Source organism: Stegostoma tigrinum, chromosome 27 (assembly GCF_030684315.1).
Source record: "Stegostoma tigrinum isolate sSteTig4 chromosome 27, sSteTig4.hap1, whole genome shotgun sequence".
Lineage (NCBI taxonomy): Eukaryota > Metazoa > Chordata > Chondrichthyes > Orectolobiformes > Stegostomatidae > Stegostoma > Stegostoma tigrinum.
In genome coordinates, this window is record NC_081380.1 from 42,533,417 (window position 1) to 42,556,007 (window position 22,591).

The window sequence follows — 22,591 nt, forward strand, 5'->3', positions numbered from 1 at the left end:
TTTCATTTATCTTTCCGTAATGAAAAGCTCAAGTTCTTGTGTAGAGTCTTAGGAATCAATCTAATTAAAATGTTTGAGTTGATTGAAGAAATTGATAAAGTACCTAGAAGTTATGTTTGCTTTTAGGGTAGTCCAGAACTAGGCTTCAAAAACAGAACATGACAGCTATGCTAATAAAATGTGAGGCTGGATGAACACAGCAGGCCAAGCAGCATCTCAGGAGCACAAAAGCTGACGTTTCGGGCCTAGACCCTTCATCAGAGAGCTCTGATGAAGGGTCTAGGCCCGAAACGTCAGCTTTTGTGCTCCTGAGATGCTGCTTGGCCTGCTGTGTTCATCCAGCCTCACATTTTATTATCTTGGAATTCTCCAGCATCTGCAGTTCCCATTATCTATGACAGCTATGCTGTTCGGCTGTGATGTCAAGAAACATTTCTTCTCACACAGTGTTACAGAAACCTGGAAATGTTTTCGTTATTCACCACTGCCCCCAAAATCTGTTGAGGCTGCATCAAATAGATTTTTGTTAACCTGGGGCATTTAGTGGATATGGAGGGGGTGTGGTGGAAAAGGTTGATAAATGGAGTTAAGGATCCATATTGACTATGACTTGAACTGAAGGCTTATTGCTAAATGGTCGTCCGTTCTACCCAACGTTATGCCAAGTAGGAAACAAGTAAGCAGACTGCAACAAAATCTTGCATTAAATTTTAATCCAGTCATAAGATCTGAGAAAATAGTGACAAGTGTTATCAGACTGTAAATTTCTTTGCAAATCATGTTTCTGGAAAGTTAAATAACCTCTGAGTTATTACTTTAAAGTTGTGCAGCACCTGTGTACACACCAGGGCTCCTTAGTGGTCACCATTGAGTACTGACTTGCCAAGGAATTTACAGATTAATTAAAGCTGTTGTGTTTTTCTGAATCTTAGAAGTAATTAAAATTGAACTGGTGTGATGTCATAGGTGCAACTCTGTATGTACAGATTTGAATGCAGGGGTCAGTTACTTTGTTTATAATGTTTTTGTGACATTGACAGCACAATATTTACCTTACTTTCACAATTTTCCATGTCTCAATTAGATCACCTGTCATTCCACATTTACAAATAACACAGACCACTTTACTCAGCTTCCTATCATAAGACACTGCTGTCATTCCAGGAACCAATCTAGTGAACCTTTTGCTGTACTGTCTCTTAAACAAATTTATTCTTTCCTGGTTATTCTTTCTTGGGTTCCCTTCTTTCTTAGATTCTGGTTGTGGTCTTACCAAACCCTATGTGATTGTAATACAGATGGCACAGTCTGGCTACTGATTAAAAAATCCTGTCTATTGCAATGCTCTGAATTTTGTTTTAATTTACTCTGGCAGAATTTTGGCATTGTGAATTCAGAAAATGGCTGGAAGTGAAAAATCTCATGAACTACAGCACCACCGCTTGAGGATTTTGAAAGAACAGCAGAATGGTAATGCCACAGGTGAGGCACTGTCCCTGGAGTTTGCCATTACAGCAATTTGTGTATTTTTAAAAGAAAATTCTGTAGTTTCCACTGGAGTGGTCAAACTGAATCAAGCAGTTTTCTTCACCTACCTCAGTTAAAACATTTTTCTTTGTATTTGACCTAAGCTGAAGATCACAGTTGTACAAGGGAATTAGTCATCATCAAAGATTCAAGTGTAAATTTGGGGTACCCAAGTGTTGCAGTGCCTCTCACATTATGAGCTCCCATGTCCATGTTTGTTCATTTCAAACACATGATCAAATTGAGACTATTAAAAGCAGGGGTCCAGGTTTGATTCTAGCCTCTGATGACTGTCTGTGTGGAGTTGTACATTCTGCCTGTATCTGTGTGAGTTTTCTCCAGTTTCCTCCCACAGTCCAAAGATGTGCAGGCAAGGTGGATTTAGTCATGCTAAATTGCCCATCGTATTTGGGGATGTGTAGATTAGGTGGGTTATAGGGGATGGGGTCTGAATGGAATGCTCTGAAGGCCAGTGTGAACTTGTGGACCAAAGAGTCTGTTTCCACGCCGGAGAGATTCTGTGATCTGTGAACTTCTGTAATGAAGGAATAAACTAACTATGCTTTTATAATGTTTCTTGTTATAAATTGATGACTCATACTGAAATATTGGCCGTAGAAGGTCTTGGTCACCATATATACTCGACTAAGGGTAAGAGTTGACCCTTAGGCCAAAAATAATTTTCCATCTATCTAGTGTTTGAGCCCATTCTCGATCTTTAGCCAAAAAAAATCCAAATTGTGTATTCTTACTACCCGCTTGTCACTGGAATCAAACTCTCCCTGATGCAAACCCATTTGTTAATAGATTAACATGCCAGTGAAGGTGGCTGTTCAGTTCCTTGTGTCAACACATGATTTTTAAAGCTGCCACTGCAAGATTGTGCACTGTGTCCTTACATGCTATTTTTAGACCATAAGACCTAGGAGTGGAAGTAAGGCCATTCGGCCCATCAACTCCACTCCACCATTTAAATCATGGCTGATGGGCATTTCAACTCCACTTCCCTGCACTCTCCCCATTGCCCTTGATTCCCTGTGAGATCAGGAATTTGTCGATCTCTGCCTTGAAGGCATCTACACACAAGGTACTTATGTGGCGCAAAGTAATGAGAGTCAGCATGCTCTTCACTGAGGGTGGGGTTATACATAGATCAATTTTATTATGAACTGGCATCCACTTTTGTAACTTCTACAGTAAATTGATCAAAATAAAGACCATTGCATTTGTTTTTCCCCATGTCCCCTTCAGTACAAAAATGTAAACTAGTTACCCCATTGAAAGCTCTTGTTATAGCCTCTCGGGACAAGACAAAAGGAGAGGCAATTAATCTTTGCTAAATTGGCAGAAGATTTGGTTTTCTTTACTATTATCTTTTCAACCTTCCCCTACCCTGTGCATGTAGAATATAAATGTTAATGGCGTCAGTTGATGGTCCAAGATTTTGGGTCTATTCTCTCATGCTGTATCCAAATCATGCTTTTGCTTGAAACTCTACTATGTAAAAATCCTAAATGTAAATTGACTACACTTTCTGCAGGTCTTTGATCACACTTTACACTTTACAGGTTGTTTAAAATTAATTTCAGTTCTGAAATTGTTCATGAGATTGGTTTTTGCTTTTGTATGTTTTTGGCACAATACTGCTACTTGCCCATTCTTTCTCAAAGTTACTTTTGATAGACAGCACAGTTCTCGAAAATACTTTTCTTTTTATGTCTTCAGATCTGTTGACGTTGAATGAGAAGAAAGTGAGGGATCGTGAGGAAAGGGAGACTCTTGTTTTATGGAGGCGACCAATGATCACCCTCCAATACTTTCTCTTGGAAGCTGTTGTAAATTTAAAAGAATGGGCATTAAGGTAAAAATATTTTACTGGTGAAGCTGGCTGATCAACTGGCTAATTTCTAGTCATTTCTGAACTTTTCAAAATTGAATTCTGAAGTATTTTCCAAAATGCAAAATTCGATTTCTTATTTTCGCACTCTAAAATCTATTGCATGTCTTCAAGTATGTTTTATTTCTTTTGAGCACTAATAAATTTGGGGCAAACCTGTGTCCCAGAAGTAGCTGTGCCTCTGGCCAAGCTTTTATGGTACAGCAACAACACTGGCTGCTATCCAACAAAGAAAACCTGTCTCTACAAAAAGTAGAAAAAATTCCACTCATCCAATTACTGCCCCATTAATTCACTACCAAACAGCAAGTGTTAATGGTGCTGTCAACGTCTTGGGAGTCACTCTTGCCAATAACCAGCTTTAAACAAATTATAAATTGAGTAGGATGCAGAAGGTCAGTTGAGTGACTGCTTTTGATGTTAATGTTGAGCATGTGTGTGTGCTCTTTCTGTGCAATACATCGTCATTGTAAGGTTTAAGGGAGATATGCATGGCACGTTCTTTCCACAGAGGGTGGTGGGTGCCTGGAACGAAGATGTTTGATAATTGGGGTGTTTGGTTTGTTTCGCAGCACACCAAATAATGAAGCAGCCTGTTCCCATGTGATGCAAAATTTTTTTTGTTCAATATTCACTTGTGGGATGTGGGTATCCCTGAGAAGCCAGCATTTATTGCCTGCCCCTAGTTGTCATTGAAAGATGGTGGTGATCTGCCTCCTTGAACTGCTGCAGTTTACCTGCTGTGGGTTGACCCACAATGTCATAAGGGAAGGTATTCCCGGAATTTGACACAGCAACACTGAAGGAACTGTGGTGGTGTTTCCATGTATCCGCTGTCCTTGTCCTCAATAGAAGTGGTCGTGTGTTTGGAAAGTGCTGTTTGGGTATCTTTGAATTCCTGCAATAAATCTTGTAGATAGTACAATACTGCTGCTCCTGAGTGTCAGAGGTGGAAGGGAGTGGATGCTTCTGGATGTAGTGCCAGTCAACTCAGTTGCTTTGTCCTGGATGGTGTCCAGCTTCCAGAGTGTTGTTGGGGCTGCACTCATCCAGGCAAGTGGGGAACATTCCATCACGCTCCTGACTTGTGCCTTGTAGGTGTTGGACCAGGAGGTGAGTTACTCGCCGCAGTATTCTGACATGCTGCTGGAATTTGGAACACGTTCAGGCTAATGCTGTCTTGCAAGTGCTGCACAATGCCTAAATTCAAACTAGAGGCTTTGACCACCAACTTTGGGCATTCAACAGCATTACAAAGAACAAAGAAAATTATAGCACAAGAACAGGTCTTTCGGCCATCCAAGCCTGCTCCGATCGAGATCCACTGTCTAAACCTGTCATCTAGTTTCTAAGGGTCTGTATCCCTTTGCTCCCTGCCCATCCATGTACCTGTCCAGATACATCTTAAAAGACACTAATGTGCCTGTGTCTACCACCTGCGCTGGCAACGTGTCCCAGGCACCCACCACCCTCTGTGTAAAGAACGTTCCATGCATATCTCCCCTAAACTTTCCTCCTCTCACTTTGAACTCATGACCCCTAGTAATTGAGACCCCACTCTGGGTGGGGGGGGGGGGAAGCTTCTTGCTATCCACCTTGTATATACCCCTCATGATTTTGTAGACCTCAATCAGGTCCCCCCTCAATCTCCCTCTTTCTAATGAAAATAATCCTAATCTACTCAACCTTTTCTTCATAGCTAGTGCCCTCCATACCAAGCATCCTGGTGAACCTCCTCTGCACCCTCTCCAAAGCATTCACTTCCTTTTGGTAATTTGGCGACCAGAACTGTACGCAGTACTCTAAATGTGGCCAAACCAAAGTCTTATACAACCGTAACATGACCTGCCAACTCTTGTACTCAATACTCTGTCCGATGAAGGAAAGCATGCCCGTATGCCATCTTGACCACGCTATTGACCTTCAGGGAACAATGGACCTGAACACCCAGATCTCTCTGTACGTCAATTTTCCCCAGGACTTTTCTATTTACTGTATAGTTTGCTCTTGAATCAGATCTTACGCCTCTCATTTGCCCGGATTGAACTTCATCTGCCATTTGTCTGCCCAACTCTCCAATCTATCTATATTCTGCTGTAATCTCTGACAGTCCCCTTCACTATCTGATACTCCACCAATCTTTGTGTCATCTGCAAGCTTGCTGATCAGACCACCTATACCTTCCTCCAAATCCTTTACGTATATCATAAACAACAGTGGTCCCAGCACACATCCCTGAGGAACACCACTGATCACAGGTCTCCAATTTGAGAAACCTCCCTCTACTACTATTCTCTGTCTCCTGTTGCCTAGCCAGTTTTTTTCTCCATCTAGCTAGCACACCCTGGACCCCATGTGACTTCACTTTCTCCATCAGCCTGCCATGCGGAATCTTATCAAACGCTTTACTGAAGTCCATGTATATGACATCCACAGCCTTTCCCTCATCAATCAACTTTGTCACGTCCTCAAAGAATTCAATTAAGTTGGTAAGACATGACCTTCCCTGCACAAAACCATGTTGTCTATCACTGATATTCCCATTTGGAAGAAAATGGGCTTCGATCCTATCCTTCAGTATCTTCTTCAGCAGCTTCCATACCACTGATGTCAGGCTCACCGGTCAATAATTACCTGGATTATCCTTGCTACCCTTCTTAAACAAGGGGACAAGATTAGCAATTCTCCAGTCCTCTGGGACCTCACCCGTGTCTAAGGATGCTGCAAAGATATCTGTTAAGGCCCCGGCTATTTCCTCTCTTGCTTCCCTCAATAACCTGGGATAGATCCCATCCAGACCTGGGGACTTGTCCACCTTAATGCCTTTTAGGATACCCAACATTTCCTCCCTACTTATGCCAACTTGACCGAGAGTAATCAAACATCTATCCCTAACCTCAACATCCGTCATGCCCCTCTCCTTGGTGAATACCGATGCAAAGTATTGGTTAAGAATGTCACCCATTTTCTGTGACTCAGCGCATAACTTTCCTTCTTTGTCTTTAAGTGGGCCAGTTCTTTCTCTAGTTACCATCTTGCTCTCTCTTGTATGAATAAGAGACTTTGGGATTTTCCTTAACCATGTTTGCTAAAGATATTGCATGCCCCCTTTTAGCCCTCTTAAATCCTCTTTTCAGTTTCACCCTACATTCCTGATATTCTTCCAAAGCTTTGTCTGTCTTCAGTCACCTAAACCTTATGTATGCTTCCTTTTTCCTCCTTGCTAGTCTCTCAATTTCACCTGTCATCCATGGTTCCCTAATCTGGCCATTTCTATCCTTCATTTTCACAGGAACATGTCTCCCACATATCCCACATATCAAATGTGGATTTACCTTCAAATGGTTTCTCCCGATCTACATCATATTCCCAGGTACTGATCCAAGCCCGAAGTTCATCTGCCTTATCTACTACACTTCTCGCATTAAAACAAATGCACCTCAGACCACCTGACCCTTTGTTCATCATCTGCTCCCTGCCTACTCTTCCTTTTAGTCACTCTGACTTCATTATCTAGTTCCTTACAGGCTTTAGTTGCTACCTCCTTTCAGTCCAATAACCTGTCCAATATTTGGTTCCCATCCCCCTACCACATTAGTTTAAACCCTCCCCCACAGTGTTAGCAAAAGCACTCCCAAGGACATTGGACAGTCTACACCTAGGCCAGACTGGAACCAATTTGTAATAGTCCCACCTTCCCCAGAACTGGTCCCAATGTCCCAAAAATCTGAACCCCTCCGTCCTGCACCACCTCTCAAGCCATGCATTCATTCTGGCTATTCTTTCATTTCTGCTCTGAGTAGCACGTGGCACTGGTAGCAATCCTGAGATTACTACCTTTTGAGGCCCTACTTTTTAACTTGGCTCCGAACTCCCTAAATTCTGCTTGTAGGGCCTCATGCCGTTTTTGACCTATATCATTGGTGCCTATATGCACCACGACAACAGGGTGTTTGCCCTCCCCTTTCAGAACGTTCTGCAGCCGATCTGAGACATGCCTGACCCTGCATCTGGGAGGCAACATACCATTCAGGAGTCTCGTTTTTGACAGTCCTACTCCTCCCCTTACAATTGAATCCCCAATGACTATAGCCCTTCCACTCTTTTTCCTGCCTTTCTATACAACAGAGCCAGCCATGGTGCCATGAACCTGGCTACTGCTGCCTTCCCCTGGTGAGCCATCTCCCCCAACAGTATCCAAAACGGTTTCCTTGTTTTGGAGGGAGATGACCGCAGGGGACACCTGCACTGCCTTGCTCTTCTTTCTCTGCCTTTTGGTCACTCATTCCCTTTACCCCCTCAGCAATCCTAATCTGCGGTGTGACCAATTCGCTAAACGTGCTATCCATGACCCCCTCAGCATCGCATGTGCTCCAACGTGAGTCCATCCACAGTTTCAGAGTGATCATGCGGTCTAACAAGAGCTGCAAGCTGGACACTTCTTGCACAAGGAGGAGTCAGGGACATCAGCTGCGCTCTCATTCATTTCCTTTACCAGATACTGTAGTGACTGTGGACATCATCTCCAAGATGTCCTGCAGAAACCTCAAAGGTTTCTTTCAAAGGTCTTATGTTTCAAGAAGAACCAGGAGGCTGAAGTGTTTAACAGCCGGAGATTCATTAAGGAGATGTTTGCCCAACAGGCAGCAAGATTCGACTAAACCCAAATTTGCAAACGATATCATCATGTCTTTTGATTGGACTCTTACAGTGACAGTAAACCATACTTAAACAAAATCCCTTCCTCCTTTACATCAGATTTCTGCAATGAGAACATGCACAATATTTAGAATCATATTGGTACAGTCAGTAAGAAAGAAAGACATTCTGGAGGACATTGATTTCTCTGTGTCTGTTGACTCACCTCAGGACTCTGGTTATTTGTCTCATTGGGCTCTAACCTCTGGCATTCTTGGTTTACATCACCTGTTGTTTTGTTAAGATAAATGTTTGGAAATGTGATATTCTCCAGTAAGGTGTACTGATTCTGAGATGTACCTGTTCCAGTTACTGTTCTGTCCTTAGGTGTATCCAGGTCTCTCTTTAGAAATCTAGACAACTAGAAAATAGGAGCAGGAGTAGGCCAGTTAGCCCTTCAACACTGCTTCATCATTTATTATGCTCATGGCACGGTTATTTGTAGAAATTCACTAAATGTTATCTTTGTTACCAAGATTTGATCTACATGTCTACTTTATGCCGTAGTGTTTCTTATTGCAGGAGATTGGTCTGTGCTATTGTGATGGCTGGGACTCACTTCTTGCCAGTGGTGTAATTCCTTGCTAATTTCATTTGACCTTTTGGAAAACGTAGTGTTTGGTCTTGTCCTCTCTCAGGAAAATCTGATTCTTTTGTTTCCTGGAAACAAAGTCTTTTGTCTTGAATGGTTTCAGCAAATCAAATGTCTTGTGCAACTGACACTTAACCATGAGCAGTGCTGGAAAACTTTGAGTCATTAAGTGGGTTGTTCTCCAGTGCATTAAAGCAAAATTGTGCAATTATTTAGATAGTGACACTTGTTCTCAAGTTCCCTTTTATGGAATGTTCCATTATTTGAACAGAACTTTTCTGCCAAACCAGTTGTAGCTGGGTGATAAAAGAGCTAATTGAATATGTTGAATTTTGTTCTGCTTTCAATAGTCTAAATTTTTTCAGAACAGATTGTGAACCGTTATCACTAATAAGCTCATCCGGAAAACCAAACCTTCAAAAAGCTGTCCCCAGATCTTTTAAAGATTTTCTCGAAGATGTTGTTTTCGTGATGGGCAACTTCAGGCCATTTAGACATGTCATTTAAAAACGTTCAGCATTCATGTCCATCACTTTTCATAGTGGTGGATCACTTCTAGTATACTTCTTTCAAGTGTTTTCATTACTGGAGTCGCCTTTACTTTTTCGAAGTAGAAAATGACTGCATAGTAAGTGACTCATTTGGCAAATGTAATCTAGAGAGTTTATCAGTATTCCTATGCAAATGTGATTGCTGGTACTTAATTATAAAGTGTGAGTTATCAGCAACGAAATCCACCTCTCTGTATGACTTGCTGCTAGAAAATATATCCTTTTGTAAGAGGCCGAAATATTGTGGTCAATAGACTATGGAATGTTCGTAGAGTAAATTCCTAGCCATTTAGTAAATGGAATTATCTAATGCTGAAAATGAATCTTAGAGCTTTTTTCTCCCTGTGTATGAACTCAATTCTGCTTTGTTCAACAATCTGAGGCAAAAGCCTCTCATCACCATTGGATCACCATAAGAAACAACTACTCACTGTATGGGTCAGGACGTCTGACTTAAAGCCTTTTTAACTTGTTTTAAGGCTCTTTCACATTGATCTTTCCACTTGCTGCACTTGTTTTGGTATAATCAATTGTGCAAAGGTTTGAGAATGTTGACAAGATTTGGAACAAACCTGCCCTGGCAAGCCTAAAATTGATTACAGTTGATTTACATTTTTAGGCATTGGTACCTCATATGACTACTTTTGAAGGTGACATTTGTAGTCCTTTAGTATCAATGACATGGCGTAAACATTTGATGTAAGCTTTTAAAAAAAATCACATTTGTCTTTCCTGGCTCTTAAACCATAATTTTCAAATCTCTGCAAGAGTTGCATCTAAATGGTGGAGATATTTTTCTTATTTATTTCTACCTGTGACTAAAATATCATCAAGGTAATACTAGAGTTCTTCAAATCCACTTAAAAATCTGATTAATGGCATATTGGAATCACATAGGTACAGGTGTGATTATAAATGGAAGCCCTCTTGTACTTGAGTAGTCTCTTACGTGGTGCAATTGTCAAGTATTTCTGAGATGCCAGATCTACATTCATCTGGAAATGAACTTGACTAAGTTCAATTTTACTGAAAAGTTGACCACCAGCTATTCCAGCAAATAGGTCATTAATTAAAGGCAAAAAATATTACTTAGCACAGCGTTGGATTAATAGTGACCTGAAAATCACTGTACATTTTACCAATCCATCTTCCTTCGTTACTAGGACAGTAGATGTGGCCCAATCACACTTTTATTTTGCAGGTTCAAGGACTCCTGTCTTGACCAGCCTCCTTCATTCTGTTTTGACCTTTTTTGATCTGAATGCAAAAGGGGCTGATCTAGCCTTGGTACATTTTTGCCTGATTCTCATTCTTGATTTTCAATTTGACCTGCTTCCCAGGTTCCCATTGAAAACAATGGCACGTTTCTTTAGAATTTGCAATAGATCATACTCAAAATCTGACAAGTGATTTACTTCAGTCCAGCCGAGTTTGATTTTGTCCAATTACATGCCTCCCAATAAAGCTGTAAAGTAAGAATAAACGTTCAAATGGATAATCTCACTGAATATCCTTAAATGTACCACCTCACCTGTGTGCATACTTTTGTGGTGAAACTCTCAAAAATGGCACTATGTGACTCAGGTGCTTTTGATATGCACTTTAAGGTGTCAATGAAACTGCTGCTCCACAGGACACCTCTGTTCTTACTGGTTAGCCATCCCAGTAAGGGAGTGACCCGGTATCAATTAGTGTTGTCACCAACAGCTAGTATGTTTATTAATGGGTCTTCCTAGACTGAGAGTCTGGGCTTTTCTTGAGTCTTTCTTTGTAATGTGTAGATTTTCTTCCTGCTCTTTTGATTTCTGTATTTTTTGGTGTCTATTCATGTTTCTTCATCAAACATGCCTATTCAATGTGCTGATTTGTTATTTGCAAAAATAGACAGCTGTTTGATTACCAAAAATTTGCTGCTGCATAACCTGTTTTCTACTATTGTTTAGAATCTGAAGTGCTTGTGTCTCAGCCACCTGTGGTTTTGTGAACTCTCATGCTCAAGCTTATGTGTTGAGCTTCCTTGGCTGCCAGTTCCATCGACACTGCTATCCCCAGTGCTTTAAATCTAGATTTTCTTCCGTTGGTAATCTCATCTGGATCACTTTGCACTACAAACCGCACTCCAGTCTGTTTCTGAGTATTATTTTAATCATTATGTCTGAATTCACCTCATTCTGCTAACTTTTTTAAAATCTGTGATGTGGGAGATTGTGAATCTATCAGGCTGGTTGCATTTGTGGAATCTGAACTTTTCAGAAATTGCTAATGATTTTGGAGAAAAATGGCTCTGCAGGATTCCTATTATGTATTTCCAAGTTTTGGAATCTGGCCTTTCTGTTTGTATCAGACTCCTTCAGGAAGTTTAAAGATCGCGTCAACCCCCAACTCAACTGAAAAAATAAGTAAGAGCACAGGGACGACTGTATTTCATTCAGTTGCGTTCGTTAGAACAAAATAATGGAGCCCCCCTTCGTAGGAGTTCCAGGTCTCTCTCTTTTCATCATATGGTCCCACAGGGCTAAATTTTCCTGCTGTTTATTTTTTGAAATAGGAAGGCTGCAGCACAACGCTTTTTAAAAAAAAGGTTCAAGGTCAATAAATCACCTGGACCGGATGGGCTACACCCCAGAGTTATTAAGGAGATAGCTGAAAAGATAGCGGAGGTGTCAGTGGTGATCTTGCAGTAATCGCGAGAGTCAGGACAGTCCCAGAGGGACTGGAAAATTGCTAATGTGATGCTCCTGTTTAAAAAGGGAGTAAGGCAAAAGACAGAAAATTACAGGCCAATTAGGCTGACTATGTATCAGAGATAATGGGAACTGCAAATGCTGGAGAATCCGAGATAACAAAGTGTGAAGCTGGATGAACACAGCAGGCCAAGCAGCGTCTCAGGAGCACAAAAGCTGCTGTTTTGGGCCTAGACCCTTCTTCAGAGAGGGGGGGATGGGGAGAGGGTTCTGGAATAAATAGGGAGAGGGGGGAGGTGGACCGAAGATGGAGAGGGGAGGTAGGGAGGGGATAGATCAGTCCAGGGAAGACGGACAGGTCAAGGAGGTGGGATGAGGTTAGTAGGTAGGAAATGGAGGTGCGGTTTGAGGTGGGAGGAAGGGATGGGTGAGAGGAAGAACAAGTTAGGGAAGCGGAGACAGGCTGGGCTGGTTTTGGGATGCAGTCGGGGGAGGTGATGAGCTGGGCTGGTTGTGTCATGCGATGGGGGGGAGGAGACTAACTGGGCTGGTTTTGGGATGTGGTGGGGGAAGGGGAGATTTTGAAGCTTGTGAAGTTCACATTGATACCATTGGGCTGCAGGGTTCCCAAGCGGAATATGAGTTGCTGTTCTGTGTGCCTTTTTTTCCCTCATTGGGATACAGGCATTGCTGGCTGGACCAACATTTATTGCCCATTCCTAATTGACCAGAGGGCAGTTAAGAGTCAACCATATCACAATGTGTCTGGAGTCACATGTAGGCCAGACCAGATAAAGATGAAAGATTTCCTCCCCTAAAAGACATTTGTGAACCAGATGGGCTTTTCCTAACAATTGGCAATGGTTTAATGATGACCATAAAACTCTTTATTCCATACTATTATTGAATTCAAGTTCCACCACCTGCCATGGCAGGATTCAAACCCAGGTCCCCAGAACATTACTTGGGTCTTTGGGTTAATAGTCGATTGATAATACCACTAGGCCACTGCTTATCCCCTGTTATATAACTGAAGAAATTCTTGCAACTTTTTTGTTACCACCTAGCTTACCCTCACTTAATCTTCACCCTCCCGTCGTTGTTTTTTTTTTGTTTCCCTCTGTTCATCTCTGTAAGCTTCCCAATCCTCTGGTTTCCCACTGCCCTTTGCTATGTGATATGCTTTCTCTTTTGCACTTATGCTGTCCCTGACTTCCCTTGTCAGCCATGGTCGTCTCATCCTTCCTTTAGTATGCTCGTTTTCTTAAGGATGAATTTTTGCTGTGTCTCTCAAATTATTCCCAGAAGCTCCTGCCATTGCTGTTCCACTGCCTTTTCTGGGAGGGTCCCCTCAGAGTCAATGCTTGTCAGCTCCTCCCTCATGTCTCCGAAGTTGCGTTTGTTCAACTGTAATAATATTACATCCAATTCCACCTTCTCTCCCTCTCAAATTCAATCATATTATGTTCACTGTCTCCTAACAGTTTGTTTAATTTAAGTTCCTTTGTCAAGTCTGCCTCATTGCAGAACACTAAATTCAGAATTTCCTGTTCCCTTGTGGGCTCTTCCACAAGCTGTTGCAAAAAGCCAACTTGTAGACATTCCACAAATTTCTCTCTTTGTGATCCACTGCCAACCTGACCTTCCCAGTCCACCTACATGTTGAAATCCTCCACGGTCACTGTAACCTTGCTTTTCTTACCCGACTTTTCCATCTTCAGCCCCAAATCTTGACTACTGTTTGGAAGCCTGTACGTAACTCCCATTACGGTTTTTTTAACCTATGCGGAAGACAGAATTGGGAAAAGGATGAATTTTCAGGATGTCAACCTCTAATAGTCGAATGCCGCAGGACTCGGTGTTGGATTTGAATTACTTTAAATATATAGTAATGACTGTTATGACACAGCAGAACCATGTCAGCCTTTCCAACTTGTGCATTCACAACACATTAAAATTTAAACCTTCAAAATTAACCCCAGTGGTTCTAATCAAACTTTTAAATAACTAATCAGACTGTGCGAATAATCAATTCCAGAACTGGTTTATATCTTAAACAAAAGACCTGAGAAATTTATTAACAATATCATAATTTTAGCCAAGCAAAAATTAAACTGCACAGTAATCAAATTGATCTGTGCTATAAACCCCAAAACCTTTGTTTGCAGCCCTGGTCACACAAGACGGGCAGACAAACACAGGATAAATAAACTAACAAAACTGGCCAGATTATTTAAATGTCTTTTGTGATGTAATGCTCCACAGCAAAGTTGCTGGATTCTTGGCTGATTTTCTAAGATGTTGATCAGGATTACCTTAACAGTTCATTCAGATAAAGGCAGTGATAATTATAAGTTAGTTTTCTAGTCTCTAAACTTCCAAGGTTATGCATGAGCAGTTAGGCAGGGAGCTTTCAAATCTTCATGCTTTAGCATCAACGGCCAGACTCCTTTTTCTTCTCCGCCCCTCAAATGCATAGTCCAAAACCCAATTCAAACTCTGACCACTCCCTGACAGACCTCACAGTGGCTAGTGAGTCTCGGTTACCATTGAACACCTGCCATCTACTTGAGTGTAAGGTCTTTTCCCAAGTACTGACCTCATTAATAGCCTACTTGTACAATCTATTTAAACATACTTCATCACTAGAGAAGAGAATTATCAGCAGAACCTTTTGACCCTGAACCAACCTGTGATTAATTTCCAGGCTTGGCCTCTGAAATAGGCAAGGCTTATTTAATACGTTTTCCTTTTAATCCCAATTGTTTCCCACAGTCCAGAAGTTATCTTTAGCTCACAGCCTCCAGTTTTCAGCTCCAATCCAAAATTGATTGAAAGACAAAGCAAAGATAATGAAAAATTAGTCAGGGTTCTAACACTTAAATGATAGTGAATATTCTGTCCTCAAGTTTGCATATGACAAAAGTTGTTGGAAAAGTAAGTAGGGAGGATGACACAAGGAGTCGGTTGAGGGATATATTCAAGTTACATGGAATATAATTGTGGGAAGATGTGAGATTATATATCTTGGTAGGAGCTGAATGTGGGGTCGTAGTGAGTAGAACCTGATGAACCTAGCATCCAAGTTTAGTGAAAGAAAATTAAATGATAGCCTTTGCTCCAAAAAAAGGACCAAGCATAGAAATGTGGAAGTCTTGTTAAAACTATACATGGGACTGATCATATCTCAGCTCACATACTGTGAACAGTTTTGGGCACTCTAAGTAATGGACCTAGTCCAGTGAAGGTTCACAAGGTTGAACCTAAAGAGTGGAGGGCTTTTCTTATGAGGTGAGTTTGAATAGGTTGGACTTCTAGTCATGGAGTTAAGGAGAACTAGGTAAGACCTTATTGAAGCTTAAGATTCTTAAGGGGCTTGACAAGGTCGATGTGGAAATGTTTGCCATAGTGGCAGTGTCAAGGACCAGAAGGCGGCATTCAGAGTAAGGGAGTTAGCAATTTAAGACAAGTGATGAATTCCACAGATTTGCTCGAGTCAAAATAATTCTTTACCACAAAAGGCTTTGAGGCTGGTCATCAGTATATTCAAAGCATTGACAGATTTTTCATCAGTAAAGGAATCAGGATAGCTGGGAGGTGATGGCCTTATGACATTATTGCTGGACTGTTAATTCAGGGGCCCAGGTTCAAATTCTACCATGACAGATGGACCACCACCTTCTGAGGTCAATTTATGTGATGTATCTGGCTTTACATGCATTGTCTGCATCTCTCATGTTATAAAAAATATGGTATGGACATTATGGTATACTAGTAATGTGTGACTGACTAAAACGAAAAATCTTTTTTCCATTTTCAAGAATGACCTCCCAAGTGCTATCTGTAATCGCAGAGGAGAGCTCTTGTTCTTTCTGGTGTTGTATGAAGGTCACAAAAGGCTCGAAGAAAACGCTGATTTAATATAAAAACAAATGGGTGACGAGTTACCAACTACAAGAAGATGCTCACTCTGTACCATCAGGTTGTTAATCTGTGACCTAATCGAATTACACACACTGAGCACCACAGATGACCAATGTCATGTTAATATTTAAATTCGGGATTCTGCTGTCTTCTGCTCCAGTAAGAGGTTTCAATGTTGTAGGCTAACGCTTTGAAGGCAAAACCTTTGTACCCCTTACAAAGGGAGCAGTATAGTACATGTAGACCTATGAGATTTTGCAAACATTTTCAATCCAGTTTTTGACTAATTTGCATTATCTTGCCTTTAATTGTTTCGTGGACTGTCATCGTTGTGCAGGTTAAAAATGCTTGTGATAGATTCCTGTGGCCATTAATAATGTCAAACATTGTCAGAAGTCCAATCTTGAATGAGCCAAAGCTTTTTAAAAAAAAAACTTCATGTAAAACAATTGATACATTTTCCTGTCATTAAGGTACTATGTTAAAGCACATTATTTATGTTGCCTCTTTTGCAATGAATAATGTCGCTGTCTGAAGAAGTGTTTGTATGGAGCCAGCAGTCCAAGAAAATCCCATAAACCAAGGTTATTTACTATACCTTATATTAGTCCCAACATTGTAGGTTTGAGTATTGGTGTGAAATAAAATTGTCAAATCTTTCTTGTTTTGCACTCATCAGGACAATTTGTGAGGATATCAATTTAAGGGGAAAACCAATATTATTGCTGAGACTGTGATAATGGGAACTGCAGATGCTGGAGAATCCAAGATAACGAAATGTGAGGCTGGATGAACACAGCAGGCCCAGCAGCATCTCAGGAGCACAAAAGCTGATGTTTCGGGCCTAGACCCTTCAAAATCTCCCCTTCCCCCACCGCATCCCAAAACCAGCCCAGTTCGTCCCCCACCCCCCCACTGCGCCACACAACCAGCCCAGCTCTTCCCCCCACCCCCCCCCACACCCACTGCATCCCAAAACCAGCCCAGCCTGTCTCTGCCTCCCTAACCTGTTCTTCCTCTCACCCATCCCTTCCTCCTACCCTAAGCCGCACCTCCATCTCCTACCTACTAACCTCATCCCACCTCCTTGACCTGTCCGTCTTCCCTGGACTGACCTATCCCCTCCCTACCTCCCCACCTATACTGTCCTCTCCACCTATCTTCTTTTCTCTCCATCTTCGGTCCGCCTCCCCCTCTCTCCCTATTTATTCCAGAGCCCTCACCCCATCCCCCTCTCTGATGAAGGGTCTCGGCCCGAAATGTCAGCTTTTGTGCACCTGAGATGCTGCTGGGCCTGCTGTGTTCGTCCAGCCTCACATTTCGTTATCTTTATTGCTGTGACTGTTTTATGGCCACAATGCTGTCCTGAAAATGTCCAAAGAGTAAGGCGTAGTGAATATTTGAGCAATAGGTGAATCTGGATAGCTGGAATGTGGACTATGTCTCAAAGACCATGCTGAATATCAAATAGCAGATGCCTTTGTCTTGCTTGTTGCAAACAGCCATTGATTACTCAACCACCTTTTCAAAGCTTGAGACTCAATGTCCAACATGACATACGATTCTACAATTGTACAAAATTTGCTGGATAATACAGTGCATGTCAAGGATTACACTGGCAACCAGTTTAGGATCAGTCAGGCTTGCAGTGGAGTCCAGTCATCAACTACATACATTAAATTTCAATGCCCTGTTCTTTGTAGACAGACAGACAGACAGACAGACAGACAGAATGTGCATGTAAGCTGCTGCAATTGAACAAAACAGGTGACAGAAATATGTTGGTTCATTTCTGAAGCAAATACTTTGAAAATTGGGATCAACTTTCCTAGGTTAAAATTTAACTAAAATCTGACTGTTAACTTTCAGTTACTGTTGACCTGTGCATTCTTCAACACTCTGCCCCCACCAGTCCGGGTCCACTCGTAACTAGTGTTTTCTTGAATGCACGAGAAAAATCTTGGTTTTCTCCTTTAAACTGGCTTTCTTGCACATTGTTTCAGAGATAGTAGGAACTGCAGATGCTGGAGAATCTGAGACGACAAGGTGTAGTGCTGGATCAACACAGCAGGCCAAGCAGGAAGGCTGACATTTCAGGCCTAGATCCTTCAAATGCAAAGCAAAAATCTTAGACATGTCTTCCTTTTTAACAATACTGAAGTCCTGTACTGCCAAAGAATGAACGTAGGCTTTAAAGCAACTTGAGATGTTCCATGCTGTCATGTTTCCTCCACCATATTCATCTCTTAACTCATAGCCCAAGTTTATGCTTGTTATATAGGTCTCAAATGCTCAGCTTGTTAATTTCCGACCATTGTTTTGCATTCTTGATTGCGATGGTGATCAAGATTGCATGGAAAGTCTTTTAGACCTTTTTCTTTTGCCTTCTAAAAATGATGTCAAGGTGTATAAGGCTATGGGCCAAGTGATGGAAAATGGAATAGTGGTTCTTGCCCCACGTGGATGCAATGCGCCGTAGGGTCTTTCCCGTGTTGTTGACTTCTGACTGTATGACTAAAGTGCTCTTGCATAAATCAGTGTTCTTGCTGTCATTTTATATCATCATTCTCTCTATCTCGTTGTATCTCTATCAGGTCCAATCTGCAACTAATTGTAAAATCTAATGAAGCAGAGAGTCAATGGTCTTATTACCTCCTCCCTACTTTTTTCCTCAAAGGAGTCACCTTATCTCTGTTTGCTCCTTAAGCTGTCTTTGAGATCAGGAACTTGATGAATTGGTATATCACCGGCTCTATCTGGCATAAAAACAGGAACTTATTTATGGAACTTTGTTTCAAACATTCTTTTTATTTGTTGCATCTACGATACAGTTAAATTGGCCAACCTCGTGATTGGTCCCTTGGTATCGATATCAATTCTCACTTCTGTAAAGGAACTTTTTGTGAAATTGACAAAGGTTTCAATGCAGTATGTCACCAAGATGGAAAATAGGAGAAAAACAGTAGCTTGGTGAATCCAAGATAAAAGATGAGTATTCACGAGACAAGGAATAAAACAAGCTTTGTCCGTTACCTAATGATCGATCTTTTTTTCTATCTTTCCCAATTTTCCTTCTCCCAGCCAGACAGTTGAGCTAATTGTATGTCAGCACATTTATAGACTAATAGAACTGTGTCGTTCTCTTTTCAGGTTGTGGCAGCGACGACAGTTTGTCTTCGTCACTCTGTTATTGTTTGCTGTAGCTACAGTTGCCTACTATGTTGAAGGCGGGCATCAACAGGTGAGCTCAGAGAACTCGGGCTGTTGTTGATCATCAGTATTAATTTGATTAACTAATAGTTGACCCAATGAGAGTGATTGTTAGAAATGTACAGCAGGTCAATCAAAACTGAAAGACAGGTGGTTAATAGTTCCATCCAAAACCAGTTTGGATTTTAATACAAATCTTCACTTGCTTTGAAATCAAACTGGTTTCATTTTGTGTTGTGCTTTGTAGTATTCACAAGTAGCAGACCTTTCGAGCAATTGATCTGATCTGCAATTCAACATAATGGTGGCTGATTTGATTGTGGCCTTAACACTGTTTTCCTGCCTTCCTGCCAACCCCATTTCCGGAACTGTGATTTGAAAAAAGACTCAAAATCTTTATCCAAACGTACCTTTAATCTTACTTTCTCCAGAGTGCTGATGTTCCAGAATAGTTTAGCAATATTCACCATTCCCACAATTGCTTGGATTGAGATTATGAAATTTGAGTTTGGGCAGTTTTGTGTTTGGCTATCTGATACTGGAACTTGATTGATGCTAACAAAATTTATTTCGCCTCATTTTTGAAGGGATTGAGAGTTAAACGAATTGGGACTCTTGAAATGGCAGTATAGCTGAAGAATTTTATTTCTGCTCTCTGGGTGTATCATGACAACCAGAAGCAGCCTTCAATGTTTTTGCAAGAAGAATTTGAGACAGAAAGCAAAAAAAAAGCACAAACTCTTGACTCATTCTCCAAATTTCCCTTCTTCAATCTTCTACCTAAATTCTGAATTTGATTTGCATATTTTTCTCGGCTCTATAATATTTCCATTGTCATTGCTTAGATCTTCTGAAATGTTCATCCATATTTAGACTCATCTATTCCAATACTCTCGGCTAGTATTCCATATTGTAGGCATTGTAAATTATTAGTTGTATTGCATTCTCTCTCTATGCCTTCACTAGCTTGAAGAGCCTTTGTGCTTGTTTACGTTTCCTGGCTGTCATCTGAGTACATGCCCTCCCCTGTCCATTGTTTCAAATTTCAAGTACTTTGTGACCTCACCATTTCCTATCCTGATAACCACCTCCAGTTCCAGTACCTTGCAAAACTGCTTTCACCGCAGCCCATTTATCTGTACACCATTGCTTTTGCCCGATTTTGACTCTACTTGAAGTTCACTTGAATGTATGCTTCTCACTCAATGTTGACCGTGAATGTGGTTGAAATCTTCACATCACCTGCAGCACTTTTTTGCGACTAAACTTGCTTATGAACTCTCTGCTATTCAATTTCACTGTGCTTTACAGAATGTCCTTCAAAATTGTAGTTTTGACTAAGCATTTATTGACCCATCCTAATTTTTTTAACCTTGGCTTGGTATTGATATGGTGTGCCGTGGATTTTTTCCCCCTAAAGTAATTGAGAGGTACTATGCTATACACATGCAGATTGTCAATTGTAAGCCATTTCTGACTTGATAATTTGCTTAATTTTCATTATACACGTCAGTAAATTTTTTGACTGCAGTTGAAGGACTTATCTAAAACATGGAAGGTTGAGGGAAAAATGTGGAAGTTAATTACATGACGCAATTCTGGAAATTTCAAAATAGATCCTTGATCTGTATATCCAATGTGATATCTTCTTTAATTAATCTGAGCTCCTTGATTTGAGTTCTGTTTAGTTCACTGGCTATAAGCAGCTTCTGGTTGGATGTTTTAGCAACACACTGAAAATTCCAAATTTTGAGGCAGATGATCTTGGGCAGGAATTGTGTGTGTTCTTGGTTGCCAGCCAATGAACTGTGCACAAGCATCAGACAGCTTCACACCAGGCTGCGCTGGCTACTTTCATATAGTCCGTACAGTTTGCACCAGAGATGTAGCACTGAGCAAGACATTAGAGAGGGAAACTGCTGACAGAAAAGCTCATTCATGCGTTAATCCAGACTTTAAAACAAGAAATGATGAAAAAACTTCACACCCAATGCTGATAGATCATTTTAGCTGTTTGCAAGTCGAGTTTACTTAAGTCAGATGAGCACAGCCATATTGGTCTTAATCTAAAAGAATTGAACTGCCTTGCTTGCAACATTGAGCATTCATCACTGCATACCACTTCAAATTTTTGGTTTCGCTTAATCTGGTCTTGAAAAAAACCTTGTAAATTCTACCTAGTGTATCTACTCTGGGTTAATCCATTCCCACATTTTTGAAAGTGATGTGTTTATTCCTCTGTGACCTCCGAAAACTGAGAGTGAGCCTGGGCCCTGTAAGATTAGATTAGATTAGGTTCCCTACAGTGTGGAAACAGGCCCTTCGGCCCAACAAGTCCACAACCCCCCCCTCCCCTTGATATATCCCACCCAGACCTGAATACTACGGGCAATTTAGCATGGCCAATCCATCTAGCCTGCATGTTTTTTGTTTTTGGACTGTGGGAGGAAACCGGAGCACCAGGAGGAAACTCACGCAGACATGGGGAGAATGTGCAAACTCCGCGCAGACAGATAGTCACCGAGGCTGGAATCGCACCCGGGTCCCTGGTGCTGTGAGGCTGCAGTGCTATCCACTGAACCACTGTGCCGTCGTAAAAGCTAGCTTTTCTTTACCCTTTCTCAAAACTGTTTTTAAAATGTGTGAAATCCCCTTTCTTTCTTTCTGTTTAAACTCAGCCCTTGGGGTGCTTTTAACTGTTAAAGGTGTGATATGCATCAGTTGTTAATTTTAGCCTTTGTTTTCCTCCTGTGACAGTACGTACGCTTTGTGGAAAAGAAATTTTTGTGGTGTGCCTACTGGGTAGGCTTGGGCATTCTGTCTTCTGTTGGACTTGGCACCGGTCTGCACACGTTTCTGCTCTATTTAGTAAGTACATTTATTTTATTCAGCATAATCACTCGTATTTCAGCAATTCTGTTGAAACATTTTCACTTGAGAATATAGAGGTTTTGGTGCTGAACTAGGAAATTGTACGCTTGAGCAAGATAGCAAGGACGAGCTCTGAAGAAGTGTCAAACCAAACTTGAAACTGTTTGTCCACAGGTGCAACCAGAGATGCTGGTGTTATCCCAGCATTCTTTGCATTTGTTGCATGAAAACTGTCACCTGGCTTTGGTCATGAACTTTTGAGTCACCTACCTCCTCGTGCACAGTAAGGACCTCTTGATCTCCAATGTTTTGTCTCCTCTGTGCAAAGATGCAGATCAATAATGTATGCGTGGTTCTTGTCACTTCCTCTTTGCCTCATGCTGCTTCACTTCAGAAGTGATGCTCAGTCAAAACTCAATATGGCATTACGTTTTACACAGAAAGGACTTCATTTGTGTATTAAGACATTGAACCTCTGTGGTGTAAAATTTTCAGTTTCTGTGGAGCATGAACTCTGTTTGGCTTGCGAGTTTTGAGAAGATTTGTTTGGCTTGGGATGCAACACTTTGAAAAAACACTAATGTTTAGAAATGTATTTGCTCATTGTGTTATACAGATTTATCTGCTCTGCCATCTT

The 22,591-nt window shown here is 41.2% G+C and overlaps 1 protein-coding gene across 8 annotated transcripts in view; it reads left to right on the forward strand.

The window, feature by feature from the left end:
* vmp1 (vacuole membrane protein 1) overlaps window positions 1-22,591 on the forward strand; it is a 163,163-nt gene that overhangs the window by 21,788 nt on the left and 118,784 nt on the right. For all 8 annotated transcript variants that reach the window (XM_048556798.2, XM_048556807.2, XM_048556800.2 and 5 more), the window contains 4 exons: window positions 1,376-1,482; window positions 3,253-3,388; window positions 19,024-19,114; window positions 21,841-21,951. In XM_048556798.2, the coding sequence (XP_048412755.1) occupies window positions 1,401-1,482; window positions 3,253-3,388; window positions 19,024-19,114; window positions 21,841-21,951 (420 nt within the window). In that variant the 5' untranslated portion in view covers window positions 1,376-1,400. The remainder of the gene's footprint in view (window positions 1-1,375; window positions 1,483-3,252; window positions 3,389-19,023; window positions 19,115-21,840; window positions 21,952-22,591) is intronic.